Here is a 15,202-nt window from a genome sequence, read left to right on the forward strand (position 1 = left end):
TGCTAACAGAGGCAACTACCTGCCTGTTCTACCCGGCCCTGGCTCAGAGCAGTCACCGACCATTGCTGCTGGCTATTCAGGTAGTCCAAGTAACCAGAGAAGCTCTTCCTCTTCCGGCAGCTCTTTCGAAGAGGTGCTACTGCTGACATCATGCTGTTTGGACAGCCGGCTCCCCACGGAGTCCTTGATAACCTCATTAAATATATGGCTGTTTGCGTTCTATTCTGGCTCTGATTACATCTGGCTGCCGATGGAGCAGGTGTCAAACTGATGCCGATGACCTATCCTACAGATAGGTCAACAATATGTTTGTCCTGGACAACCCCTTTAAATTCAACATGAATTATGTATATACATAAGACATGCTCCTGACAAAGCTCAAGATGCTTCACTTACATCCAAATAAAACCTTATTAAAATATTTTCTCCATAAAACAAACGATCTAGGAGAGAATATCTGTAAAATAGTATTTGATGGAACAACATTCTTTTCTCTCAGATTTTTTACAATATGCTTCTTCTGAAAACAAAGCCAAGTTCCAGGTTTAAATATAATAGAGTAAACGTGCTTGATCTCACTATACAGTAATATAAATGGTTTTAAGGTCCCGTCAAACTTAGCGACGCTGCAACGATCCCGACAAAGATAAGACCTGTCAGGGATCGTTGCTGCGTTGCTATGTGGTCGCTGGTGACCTGTCAAACAGGCAGGCTGACCAACGATCAGGGAAGCAGCGACATCGTGGAAAGAATCTTTCCACGATGTCCTGCTCCTGGTTACCAGCCTGCTGAAGCAGGAGCAGGCTGGTAACCATGATAAACATCGGGTTACTAGGGGCACACGCGCACCTAGTAACCCGTTGTTTATCATGGTTACCACTCTGCTACGGTGAGAGGGAGGTTACCGCTCACTTTAGCAGGCTCGTAACCATGATAAACAGCGGGTTACTAAGTGCGCGTGTGCCCCTAGTAACCCGATGTTTATCATGGTTACCAGCCTCATCGCTGCTCCCGCTGGTCACACGCAGCGATGGGTGCTGACCAGCGGGAGGGCAATGACCAAAAAATGGTCCAGGACACTTTGCAGCGATCAGCGACCTCACAGCAGGTGCCTGATCGCTGCAAAGTGTCACACATAGCGACATCGCTGGTGAGGTCGCTGTTGCGTCACCAAAACCGTGACACAGCAGCGATCTCGCTAGCGATCTCGCTATGTGAGACGGGGGCTTTAGAGTGATCCCCAGTGGGTCTCTAAGGGTGGGTATTCATTAGCTGATGGCGGCTGTAAAACGACCTAAATGTTTGCCAGTCAGAGGTCGTTTAATAGACTGCTTAGACCACAAAGAATGTGCGCATAGGCCGTCATTGCTCTCGGCAGCACATTTCCTGTTTGTGTGCCGCTGAGAACCATGATATTTAAGCAAGATGAAAAATAATTTTACCTGACGAATGAGCATTTTGCTCATTCATTATATTTTGGCAGCCTGTTTACACTTGCCGATTATTGGGTACTGTTCTTAGGAACGCTCGAACATGATAATCAGTTAGTGTAAATGCTGATATTCTACAGTATGCTGATGAGATGTTCTACAGTATATGTAGATTGAAGATCTATGGCTTACTGCAAGTTACTCTCCCAAAGTGAAAGAAAACACAAGCTAGTGCAACCTCATGTGCGCTAGTTACTCTGAAAGTCAAAGTCGACCCTTCACCGAGAGGTGCAAGATGACTAGAGATGCTGGTTGAGCAAGGCACCCACCTAGTGACAGCTGTATTTGGGCTACTTGCCCATAATCCATACAGAACAGAGCTTAGCTTACTGAAGGAGATGTCCTTGACACAGCTTAACACAGCTTTTAAGTTAGTGGACCAACAGTGTATAGAGTTTTATTGGAATTAATGGCGCTATAATAATAAATAATAATAATAATAATTGGCAATTCTCGATAGAAAAAAGTATGCAAATTAGCTCTCTCCCAGAACAAAAGGAAGCTCTCTGCCTAGGGCCACCAACTTGCATCTTATTTGAATATTTGCATACTCTTTTCCCATGGAGCATTGCCAAAAAGACTCCCATACGCAGCTAACAAAAAAACAGAACTTCCCCAAAGCTGTGATAAGGTTGGAATTGCTTCTTCATGAACTATTGGCTTTCAGGGATTTTGGTATACTGATTTATTGTCAATGCTAAGTGCAGACCAAGATTGAAATATTATGTATGGAGGTTATGGAGTGCTTGTATAACACATAACGACATGAGAACAGAATTACTGACCTCTAGTACATGTTCTGCTTGTTGCTCCCGGTCTAGTCTTCTTGAGGTTGTTGTTATCAAACCTAAAGAAAAAAAATAAAGTCATTAACCATTTATTCTGATAAATATTGGAGGACATTAAAAATGGAATTTAATGCAAACATTAACACATGCCTTGTGTCCCCACAATTAGTTAGCAGGGTATAGAGAATTAAAATATATATATATGATTTTTATTAATCTCAAGGATAAGTGATAAATATCTTAATCACTGATGGTTCCACATCTGGGATTATCATAGATAATGAGATCGGGGTCCCAAGTCCTCCATATGAATGGTGAATGGAGAGGTGGTCCACTCACGGTAGGAATGATGGAGATAGCAGAGAAAAGTATTCCGCTATCACCACCAGATTCATACACAATAAATAGGAGTCAAAGGACCTTGTTGCCGTGATCCTAAGGGCTTACTGATTAAGCACCTATTACCTTGACTGTGTATAAGTTACACGAAAAATTTATTTTTGTAACATGTTAGACAATAGATGGAAAAATATTAAAATTTGAGAGTCACATAGCAAGCTTTCGAGAATACTCAGGTCTCTTCATCAGGCATAATGTAGTACCATCTTTTCTATTAGCCATTAAAAGGTATCAACCACTGAAGATACCTTTTTATAAACTAAAAGTTTTAATTGTTAAGCAACCCACTGAAATGTTCCAGAGCTGTAGTACCAGACACAGTCCACGAAAAAGCGAAGCAGTGTTTCCTTCTACAACTAAATATAAAGTGAAATTCATTGTGGTTTCCCAAATAAATTGTACACGGGTATTGACAAGGCGCTTTCATTCACATCTCACAACTTTAGAAGAATTGGAACCTGAACATTTATCGACTGAAGACTAATCTCTTATATTATATGAACTAGCAGCCATGCATGTTCATGTATTATCAAGAGCCGTATGAGAAGCTAAAAACCAGGGAAACTGCATTCATACCACCATTCTGCAATCCCTTATGAAATTGCTGTTTACATGCAAAACTTGCATTTAAAAGGAAATGTCATTTTGATAATTATATTTGTGTCAATAGACTGAAACAGAGGCTTAGGTTGCAATTATGTGAGGTGAAGCGGAAATCGATTTCCATGCACAGTGGGCAGAGTAGAAGAAGAGTTGTGCTGCTGACGAATTCTTTTTCTGCATTTCATTTACATATTAGCAGCTATTGTTGGCTGCTTTTTAAAGGTTCAAGAAACCAGGCGTTCACCAACTTTGCTTTAGCAAAATGTAAGTTTTATGATACCGTCATGGAATATTGGTACAATAAATGAAGATCTGACAATGTAGTAGTAGACAGAATGCATTTGCTAATATCACAATCTCAAAAACTAAGAAAAACCTTGAAAAGGTAGAAACTGCACGTCACACAGAATTATGTCAGCAGCTCTAACTTCTCCAAATGGGTTTCGCATAGACAAGGCCTATTCATTATTAGAGCTGACACACAACACTGTAAGTACATCAGATTGAACAAGTAAATTCCGAACGTGGCGTTCACCTCTTGGGGACGTATCATTGAGAATTAGCCTGAGCTCTGGATTTCACAGACAGCTGAAACATTAATTCCTCCTCTTGAACTAAATATCCATCTATAAAATCCTTCAGTAGAGCAATTTGGATGCTCAAAGCATGAAGGCTTACAAAACAACCTACCACTGCCAACGCGCCAAGGCTGGCATGAGTCATAACAATCAGATTGTAGAAAGAAAATGAGAGAACAAAACGGAAAAATTGAGATTTGTGTGCAGTTATTCTATATTCCACTTCTCCATCTGCCATAGTCAAAATTCAATTTACATTTCAGCCGAATTACTTGATACTTTGCATGAATTCACTCATTAACTATGGCTCCAGGTTGTACTGAGACGCATCCTTGATCGTCAAAACTGCAGACATCTCAAGTAAACAAAGAAAATAATTATGCGAAGTGACGGACACATAGTCATCTGGGATACCAGTTATTAAATTTATGGTATTTAAAGAAGTTGTCCACTACTTTTTTATTGATGCTCTATCTATAGGATAGGGCATTAATGTCTGATCGGTCGGGGTCTCGCACCTGGCACCCCCCCGCCGGCTAAGCTCTGCAGGTAAGCACTTCCGGCCTGTGGCCACCGGCACCAATATCAGCTGATCGGTGGGGGTGCCAGGTGCGGGACCCCGACCAATCAGACATTGATGTCCTATCCTATGGATAGGGCATCAATGAAAAAGTAGTGGACAACTTCTTTAAGGAAAACTACTGTAAAAGAGGTTTAACCATGGTGGTTCAACTTTTTGGGCAGTACAATCAAAGGGAAGCCAACATCAAAAAACGAACTATTGTTTAAATCAAGTTTTTGTGTTAGATGTATTTAAATGAATTTTTTTCATGAATCTTTCAAATTACACACTGGCCACAGGGGTCTTTTTAGACTCATACTTTATGTTCTTTCGGGGAAAGTTTTCATCATTATGATCATAGACAGGATTGCTATGACATATAGCACCTTTATGAACAACTGATAACATATAATCCACAAGTCACTATAGGCGATCACATCTGACATTGCTCTCCTCTCTTCATAGTAAATTAAGCACACGCTCATTAGATGCTTCAATACAGAAGATAGGCTAAGGGTCTATTCACTGTGGCTAATGTACGTGTGCATTTCCTAAAACAATAGTAAGTAAAAGTCTAAAAAAGCCCCAATGGCTAGTGTGAAAATTGCACGTTTTCTATTTTATTTTTAATATAGATTGAGCTATGGGAAAAATATCGTTGCCAAAAATTAACAAAAAAAAATACATTTACAACCCCAATTTAAAATTGGGTGGGTTGCTGTGTAAATTGTAAATAAAACAATAATGCAATGATTTGGAAATCTCTTATATCCGTATAAGAAGGAGAAAGTATGGAAAAATATCTAACTCATTTAGAAAACTATGGCAGCAATATTTCTCAAAAAAGTTAAGACAACAACTAGGTGGTCACACATATAGGCTAAACATCTCCCCCCAGAGTATTACAATATCATGTTCAGTTGGTAGCCTGATGCCACAAATTTCAGGACACAGTATAAAAAAAAATGTTAAAAAATAGCAAATTATAGGTAATGACAGGTCTGGGAAACCTTTAAAGTAACTAACTGAAGGGCCTTAGGCTATATTCACACACATTGAGTTTTTCAGCGTATTTTGCTGTATATTTTTATGCACATTTTCAGCTGTGTTTTGCAGTACCAGCAAAGTTTTAGAAAAACTTGGTTGGATTTTTGGCAAATAGAGCATGTAACTTCTTTCAGCGCTTAAGCGTTTTTTCACCCACAGGAAGAAATGGGGTGGTGAAAAAAAACGCTGAAAAAACGCAGGTACATTTTTTCAGCGTTTTTTCAGTATTTTTGATGGCAAAATAGAATGGGGTTCTTTTTTTCACAGAACTTGCATGTACATGCATAAATAGAGACAGAAGGACAGTGAAAAAAAAAACGCATCAAAAAACGCAGCAAAACCTGCATTTTTGATGCAGCTGATTTCCTGCCAGAGATAAGTTTTGCTGCAGATTTCTGATGTAAAAAAAAAAAACATGTGGGAACATAGCCTTAGTCATTAGACATAACCACTGATTGTGAGCGTTTCACAATGTTCTACTAATACTACTCTTCTATGTTAATGCATTTTCAATCAATATCTTTGATGCCACTTATTACATTCTAGATACCCTTATTTTGTTTTCTGGGATGGAAGAAACCTAATGTCTCAGCCTAAAATCTTACAAGCAACAGAGTGTTAATATTCCCAATGTAATGACTATGTGCTTACTACATAACTTGAAGAATGTCATATTACTCATTTGTTTTTCCTACACAACTACAGTACCACGAAAAAAATGCCCAATCCTGCCAATAAGACAGCGCAGTCCTGGGAATCCCCTGATTCCCATGCTAGGAAAAAAAAAAAGGAATTGGAGGTGGATCCTGGGAAAGAACAGTTAACTTCATGTGCGCTAACCCTGGAGGCGTTAATCATTTTAACGATTCTGGTAGAGCAAGTGGTGGATCTGTGCTCCGACTCAAGACAAAACATACTGCAAAGGGGATTAAATATATATAAAAAATATATAGTAAGAACCTGCACAGAATGCAAAAAATACCCACAAGTGTAAAAACAAAAGCAATCTATAGCAGCAGGTTCCCAACCACAAGTAAATCACAGGGTTAAAACCTACACTATCCAAGCTCTTAGGAACAGTGTGTTGTTCGGAGGCTCCAGTCTTGCTGGTGCATGTACGGCTGTTAAAAAGCAATAGATCTGCCACCCGACAGCAACTGAATTAAACTCCTAAATCTTAAACTAAAATAAACGAGTAAATAAAAATCAGCAGGACAAGACAACATGATCAGCAGGCAATCTGCATTAAATCATTTTTTTTCTTTTGTTTTTCTATATTTATTTACCTCCTTCCTTCCATTTTCGAAAAAGAAAGAGTCATAATTTCAGCCTGAGATTTTTTACTCTCCCAACACGGTGTCAAATTCTAAAAAATCGGCTGTATGAAATGTGTCTGCGTGACCTTTGCCAATGTTGTTAATCTGAATATTGAAGACCTACTTCGTTAAATAAATGCAAAATTAGGCCGTGTCTGATAACAGAGGATTTGGGATTCTTAAAAAAAAAAAAAAAAAAAAAAAAAAGGAAGAAAAAAAAAAACACTTTTCATTTTCCTGCTCTCATTTTCTAAATATTTGATTACAGGCTAAAATATGCAGTCCATCCAATACATAATAATGAGAAATCCAATTATGTTTGGATATGACCTGGCCTCAGAATAAACAGCGTCTCCTTGTAATTGGTTTTAGGTTTGGAAGCAATCAGAGATTTGGAAATGGCCAAGTGTCCGCTCTCAATAACAGAACTCTTTGAGGACAGATTGAGCAAGGTTAGTTTTATTAAATCTCTTAATTTGAGACCCGGTGGTAATTCCACTCTCTATACTTACAGGATTCACCAACCAAACATTTACTATCATGAAAAATATAACACTTGACAAGGCAGAGATTTCATTTTGTAGAATGGATTCTTAGATGTTCATTAAACCTCCTTCATTTACATGCAATTTTCACTTGTCTTATTCGACACCAAGCATACAATGCGTTATAAGGGTAGAATGGCAGGCGAAAATTGGAATGATAGGAGTAAAACGAAGAGAGAAAAGTGGATGAGTTTAAGCCGAAACGCATAGACGGGATAGACATCGTATTAAAGCCAAGTGCCGTTATCAATGAATCAATAAGCACATCATGATGATAAAGTCACAAAGTGCAAGTTCTTGAGAAAAGGTGCCAGCAACCAGCTCTGTAGTCAGAGGGATAATTTATCTATAGTCCTGCAGTTACTAAATAGGAGTTAACCATTGATAACAGATATGTATTACTCATAAAGCATTTTTATTTTTTTTACTGCCAACAGTTCTATGTTGCAGGAAGCAGATAACAAGGTGACATTGCTGCTGCTCCATATGGTCACAGTTCTCACACTTGCCATGCAAACAGTAAAAACTGCACTGACATCATTTCAGTAGCTGTCTTTTCACATTTCCATTACTCATTTTATTGTAATAAGCTGGCAGCCATTTATAGGACATATCCGATTGGCATAACCTGGCTGCTGGCGCACATAATGGGTGCATTGAGAATGCTCCAAATGTAGATATCTAGTGCTAAGTCGAAAATGTGATTTCTAAGAAAACATAGTAAATATTTAGAAATAAACAGTTCACTTAAATATATTTTATTCATATTAAATGTGAAATTGTGCACAGCGGGATCATGTTCCGAGTATAAATCTCTTTTGATGAAGCCCTCTCTTCCCAATTAAGCATTAAAGTTGGCCAAACCTGCAGATTTTGGTGGGACCAGTCAACCATCTCATGTGTACTGTGGCATTCTGACTTTAGACAAATGATGTCAAGGGAGAGAAGGATCAGGACACTGGAATTTCATCAGAAGATCCCTTTGTGCTCAGGGGAGATAAACTGCTGCCAGAGGAGTCTGGAAACACATGAATGCTTGGCCGAGCTGAGCGCTCATGTGTATATGGGATTCTGAGATATAGCTGTGTAGATAGCTGTGATAGCAGTAGTGTCCAACTGCTGGGACCTTACATACACATGTAACTTGTAGTCTGTGAGAGAACCCAGCAACAAGTGTGGGGGGAAGGGAGGATGGTGATCTTATGGATGAATTCCCTTTAAAATCTTCATACACATTAGATAAAAATTGCCTGAATCCACTGATTTCAGCAGGACCAGGCGACCATCTAGGTCAGGGATGTCAAACTCAAGTACACAGAGGGCCAAAATTAAAAGCTTGGACAAAGTCGCGGGCCAACCTTGATATTTATTAAAAAATGTCTACAATTGAGGTTTTTCCTTATCATCAAATATGATGAACCTTTTCAATTGGAAACAAACTTAAAGGGGTTGTTCCATGAACATAGTAGATTTTAATTAATAGATCTTAGCATATTGGAATAATATAATATGTGTTATTTAAGAGCAGTAAAAAGCATATGGCCCAATTTAAATATGTAATAACAAAGGATAAAAAACCTTGAGTAATGCAGATAATTAAGTAGGATGCCAACAAAAGTGCCCCCCAAACACAGTAAGATAAGATACCCCACAGTGAATTCCCCCACAGTACCCTCCACACCCACAGTATGATGACTCTCCTGTACCCCCTCCTCAACCCAACTAGCAAAGTATGGTGACCCCATCACATTATGATTTTCCAACTGAAATCCCCACGCAGCCCTCTACACAGCATAATGGACCCCATAATGTCCTCCATACAATATAATGGGCCCTGCATTGCCTTCCGTACAGAATAATAGCCCCACAAAGTGCTCTATACACTATAATGGCCCCACATAGTCCTACATACCGTATAATGGGCCCCACATACTCCTCCATACAGTATAATGTGCCCCACATACTCCTCCATACAGAATAATGGGCACCACACAGTCCTCCATACAGTATAATGGGCCCTGCATTGCCTTCCGTACAGTATAATAGCCCCACAAAGTGCTCTATAAAGTATAGTGGCCCCACAAAGTGCTCTATAAAGTATAGTGGCCCACAACGTGCTCTATAAAGTATAGTGGCTCCACATAGTCCTCCATACAGTATAATGGGCCCTGCATTGCCTTCCGTACAGCATAATAGCCCCACAAAGTGCTCTATACAGTATAATGGCCCCACATACTCCTCCATACAGAATAATGGCCAAATATATTCATCCTAGGGGCCAGATTTGGCCCACGGGCCAGAGTTTGACATGATCTAGGTGTAAGGAGGGGCCTCCCGATTTCTCACTACAAATTAAAGTCAGGCTATCAGCTCTCTTCCAATTGAGAACACAAGATTGCTCAGCTCTTATAGGAGAATTACAACATTTTCTCCATAAACTATTGTAAATTGCCTATTGCATGTAGCCATCTTTATAAATAAGGAAGGTCTGTTTATAATTTTACTTCCTCTTACAAGCTGCTTAAAGCAGTTTTAAGACTCATACTAAATCAGAGAAAGAAACAAGTATGTCGGCCAAAATGTTATAAGGAAAACTCCATATAAATATACATTGGGTTTACGAACCCCAAACTCACATTGAAAAACATTAATCTGAGAAAATTGGTCAAACATTTATACAACCTACAAAACTCACTGAAAATCATTAAATTCACTGTTTTTAACAAATACGCAATAATTAAAGGAGTTAGCCACGTTATTCCCAGATGTGCAGTAAGCCTGGGAATACGGTGGGACATCAGATTATCGACTAAGGCTAGGTTCACACACATACAGTGCTCTCTGATGAAGAGGAAAAGTAGGACAGTGTTCAGCATCCACAGGTAATAACATATTAAAACTCACATTTATTAGAAATTAGTTTAGTAGGAAAGAGATAAAAGCCAACTGTGGAATGAAGGATGCCGGGTCTACGCGTTTCAAGTCGACCAGGGACTATTAAACATGATCGTGGTGCTGGATGCTGATGCTGGACTCTAAATGCATAGACCCGGTGACTTTGATGCCACAATTGCTTTTATCTCTATTTCTTTCTAAACTAATTTCTAAAAATGTGAGTTTTGATTTATCCTTACCTGAGGATGCTGAATTCTGGCCAACTTTTCCTCAGCCGGGAACCGGCCAAGAGATGTCCGTGTACCACACTCTGAATCAAACGGCAGTATTTACCTTGGATAGCTGGTCAACTGATGATAATTTCCCTTTCGTCATAACCAGCTCTCTGCTGAACACTGCATTGTGGTTTATGTTGTAATCCCCGAAAAACAGGATTCTGATGGAGACCCCCAACAAAGCCATTCACTATTATGAGGCAAACGGTCACTTTGGACACTGTCTGACCCGCGTCTTGGGTTTTTGTCAGAATCTTGTTTTTTAGGGATTACAATGAGATGCTGACAGTGTGCTCAGAGGAAAGCACTGTATGAGTGTGAATATAGCCTAACAGTTCTGTTCAGTATACTGGTACCTTACATGTGAACATGCAGTGAAGGGAGACTGGATACTGGGTTTTCTAACACTTTGGATACTACATGGCATGGTATGTGGGGTACTTCTCTGTAGATCTACACAATTCCAAATTTCTAAATATCTCACGATATCATTTTGGAAATAGAAATTGCTGTATATACATTATGTCTTTTACTCTGTCTTGCTTACAGGTAGTCACAGCTTTCTATTTGTGTCTTTAGCATGGTGAATTATGGTTTAATCTGGCCTTTCTAAATTGCGTAATCTAATTGCTACCCATAAATTGTGACCATGTTTCTATACATGTGGTTCAGGGAGTGCACAGTTTTATATGTATAATGCTTAAAAAGTAATTACGCATTTAAAGTGGATATAAACATATAAAAAAAATCATTGAAAATGTAGCGTAAAGCTATTCTATTGTGTTGGGGTTTTTTTCTGTGAGTTTGCTAAGAATTTCCTGAGCTAACAGTGTGAAAAATACAAACTGCTATAAGTGAAGTACAATAAAGAAAAACGAAAAAGAAAATCTTTAAATGGGAAAACTGCTTCAGTTTTCCTATTTGTAAGGGAAGAAAAGTTTTACTGACAATTTAGTCACACCCAGTCGATGTCCTTTAAGAAAAAAAGTCAATTTGAAAATCAATGCCAAGAACAAATTTCTCTTGTGTGACTAGATGGTATTGGCAATCTTCAGGCGAATAAAGAACATTTTCTTAATAAATCCACCTGGCCAAGATGATCTTCCTTTTTACTAAGAAAAGTTGTCTTGAAGGTATTGTGCTGTAAATTGGGTCCATTCTGTGTCGCACAAAAAGGTGTCAAAGCATTAAAATAAACAAAATGATTATTTTCTCTTGAATAATCGCAATCTTCCAGTCACCAGAAGACACCAGTGAAGCTTAGAGAACATAATTGGTTCTAAAGAAAACCATTAATACTGAAGACCATCAGCGATTGATTGCTCGATAGCCGAACTTTAGGACCTTCATCAGTCAATCATGTACTGAAACACAGTGGCACCCTTCAATTTTTCTTTGGTCATACAGCTCCCTTACATGTGCTACTGTTTATTGAACAAAAAAAATGGTGAACAGAATTCGTCTAGGCACAAAGATGCTGAAAGCTACCCATCTCAGTATTTACCTGGGTTGAAGTAAAACTGGCCACATAAATAAAAATGTCCCCATCAAAGGCAATAGTTCTATTTTTTGCAACGGAAAAATCCATAGAAGTGAATCCCCTAAGCAGTAATTGGCTTGATGGTGGCTAGAGACTGGAGTCTGGAGTCTAAGGAGTCTATCCATTCCTTGGTATCGTCTTTCCCTGCTGGATTCCCAGATTCAGATTCCCACAATAGTCACAGCCTAATGATTGCTCAGCAGTATAGTCAGAAACAAGCCTGGGATCGCCAATGGAAAAGCAGTCAGGAAACAACAAGGCAAAAGACTAGAACCATAGGAATCAGGTGACAAATCCTAAAACATGGAGACATGAGCATAATCCAGGAACAAGGCTGAAGTAAAGACTTGGGTCCAGATCATAGTAACGAAAGCCAAGCAGTACTGGTAGTGCGAATCGCTTCACAGCCCAGCCAGGACAGTAATGTCTTGCCTCTGGACGGTAGCCCCGAGAATCGCCTCTTAAGGAGTCCACTGTTCGACTTTTGATTAACCTGCCTGCTAACAAAAAAAGAAGCTGTGGAAGCTGGGAGGTAGAAGGCAGTTCTCATGGCTTCTGTCCAGTGGGCAGGTCAATATTCTGGGTCCACCAAATTGATTCACACCAATTCTATAAAGCACAATATGTCCCTTGATCTTCAGGTAAAGTATAGAAGTCAAAGTCACCTTCAGAAAAACCCCAAAGACCCAACGGCACCTTCGGTTGCCCAGTCCAGCATGGTTGCGGCAGGAGACCAAAGTCTAAGCTGGAGTGGAGTAAACATCCTGTTTACTAGTACCTGGATACAGTCATCAACTAAAGATACTGCAGGTACCGGGTCAGATAAGTAATAAGATAAAATAATGACAAAATACAATAGGATTTAATATATTCTGGAATTTATGTAAAACTAAAAATTATTGTTAAAATACCATATGTAAATTGCCTCTTCAAAGAGAAAGAAGACTTGAACTCTATAGTGCCATCTGTTGGAAGCAGCAATCCTACATGTCACAATCCTTGCAATATGACTTAGGATAATACCCAAATCAGAATCTCAATTTGCAGACAGTGTTTCGGGCTATTGCCCCTCGTCAGTGCAAAGTATGAGAACTGATTTGGCTAGGTGAGAGGTGCTGGACTGAGGTCTAAGGGGTAACGATTCTCCTTGTGGAGAGTGACATACCGGCTCTGGCATGCCAATGTAAGGAGGCTTATTTGCCGTGCAATGCTCTTCTGGGAAATTTAATATGCAGACATTTTTGGAAAAAAAATCTATAGAAGTCGCATAGTATATAATGCAGCACAAGACACTGAGCCATCACATGCAGAGTGCTGATGTTCCAACCTGTGTGAGGTTGGAAGGTTTATGCTGACGTCCGATATTCATCAATGCCTTCCGCTACACAGATTTGCAAAATGCTAATGTTCTGCGTTGACATGCAGGACACAGCGTCTCCGGCTCTTCAGCTGCTGGTATATTTTTTATACGTATTTTTGCGTAAATGACATATAACCCTTTTTTTACAATAACCAATTTATTCTTCCTGCCTGGTTGCTTTTATCTCGTCTTTCTCTTGCTGTAAGTACAAAAGTAGATAATTGTTCATCTGTGCTTTCTAAAACCTATAGTCCAACATATTGCAAGGTGAATATCTCCGCTTAGCTTACATTTTCTTCATTTCCATTTATTCACCATGAGTTTGCACAGAATGTACCGTTGTTAAGCCATTTCAAAGTGAATCGCATTCAATACGTGGATACCATTATAACAATAAAAAACAGCACATATTAATATGCACATATATCTCACACACAATAAAGGCAGCTAAGTAGAGTACAACCATTTCCACTCAGTAAATAGATATATATAGATTCAGATCATCCAGAAATGATTACAATGGGGCCTAAAAGCTTTTTTGTGATGTAGAAATTTTAAAGATTATGTTTTTAAGCCAAACTTCTGCTAACCTTGTAGCCTAACTCAGGTCAGAGAACCCTTCTGTGCGAAGGAGGGTAAAGCACCCCATACACATTAGTCTAATGCTGGCCAACTCGTCCGGTCGACAGTCTAATGTGTATAGGGCTCTCAGACAATTGATTGTCAGGGAGTTTAGGATCTGGTATGGCTGGTTTTGGCTTTCCAATCCTTTTTTTCTCCCTGAGATAAGCTGTTTGGAGATACCTCTCTCATAGAGTACACAGGAGCACTCGGTCAAATGAGCACTCCTGTGTACGGGAGTCCCGCAGAGATATCTGCGGAATGATGGTTAAGTCAGCAGCCATCTAATGTGTAAGGGGGGCCTTAGCGAATACTGACCTAAGCAGCACAGCATGACACCTATAGGGGAAACACTAAGCCACTTGCAAAATGCAATGCAACTAATGTGGAGCCCATTGACTGTTGGTATCTGGAACTTGCGGCCTCAAATCTTTCACATTGCCCATGACATAGTATCAGCTTGAAAGGAGTTGTATAGGAGTTTTATATTGATGGTCTATAATCAACACAGATCATGTAGGGGTGTCAGGGGTTGTGCGGGTGACCCCTGACACCACCAAAACCAGCTATTTTTAAGGTCCTCTAATGCTCAGATGTACACAGTGTACAGAGCCAGCACAGCTCAGCCCAAAACTCTGTGAAGTGGACATATTTGGGTTGGGGAGCTCAGCTGCAGTTCCCAAGAATGGACCATACACATTATACAGGACCTGAAAATAGCGGATTGGTACAGGGCCTGAGTACTGGACCCCTTCAATCTGGTAACGATGACCTACTGTAAGGATAGGCCATCAATATCAAACTCCTTTACCATGCCTTTACAGTAAGTTAGATTATAATAGACTTACATGGCACTTTCATAGAACTCTGATTTAAATATGGTTTTAATGCTTCTTTTAAGCTAGAGGTTTTCAGTGTCCTATAATGTACATGTATGAGTTTTATTTTAATAATAACACTAATAATAAAAAAAACAGGGGTGACATATCATTGTGCATTCATTTTACCCAGAGTTATCTTTTAAGTGGTTATTATCACATAACATTTAGAAATGGGGGTCCCATAATTAGAGGAAAAGAGGAATGCACTTTCTCCCTGACTGTTTATGGGAGTTGTGACACACTCGGCCGTTTCCATGTTTTTCTAATGTCTGGAAGTCCCAAAACATACCTGAAGTATCCCA

The 15,202-nt window shown here is 39.4% G+C and overlaps 1 protein-coding gene across 7 annotated transcripts in view; it reads right to left on the minus strand.

Annotated features, from left to right (window-relative positions):
* FAT1 (FAT atypical cadherin 1) overlaps nucleotides 1–15,202 on the minus strand; it is a 296,807-nt gene that overhangs the window by 122,530 nt on the left and 159,075 nt on the right. For all 7 annotated transcript variants that reach the window (XR_012248471.1, XM_073645370.1, XM_073645374.1 and 4 more), the window contains exon 4: nucleotides 2,276–2,337. Coding sequence is in view for 6 of the 7 variants with exons in the window: in XM_073645370.1 (XP_073501471.1) it covers nucleotides 2,276–2,337 (62 nt within the window). In the remaining variant the exon portion in view is untranslated. The remainder of the gene's footprint in view (nucleotides 1–2,275; nucleotides 2,338–15,202) is intronic.

The sequence above is a fragment of the Phyllobates terribilis genome, unplaced genomic scaffold (genome assembly GCF_046119375.1).
Source record: "Phyllobates terribilis strain yellow unplaced genomic scaffold, ASM4611937v1 Scaffold_1__5_contigs__length_1240528914, whole genome shotgun sequence".
NCBI classification, from domain to species: Eukaryota; Metazoa; Chordata; class Amphibia; order Anura; family Dendrobatidae; genus Phyllobates; species Phyllobates terribilis.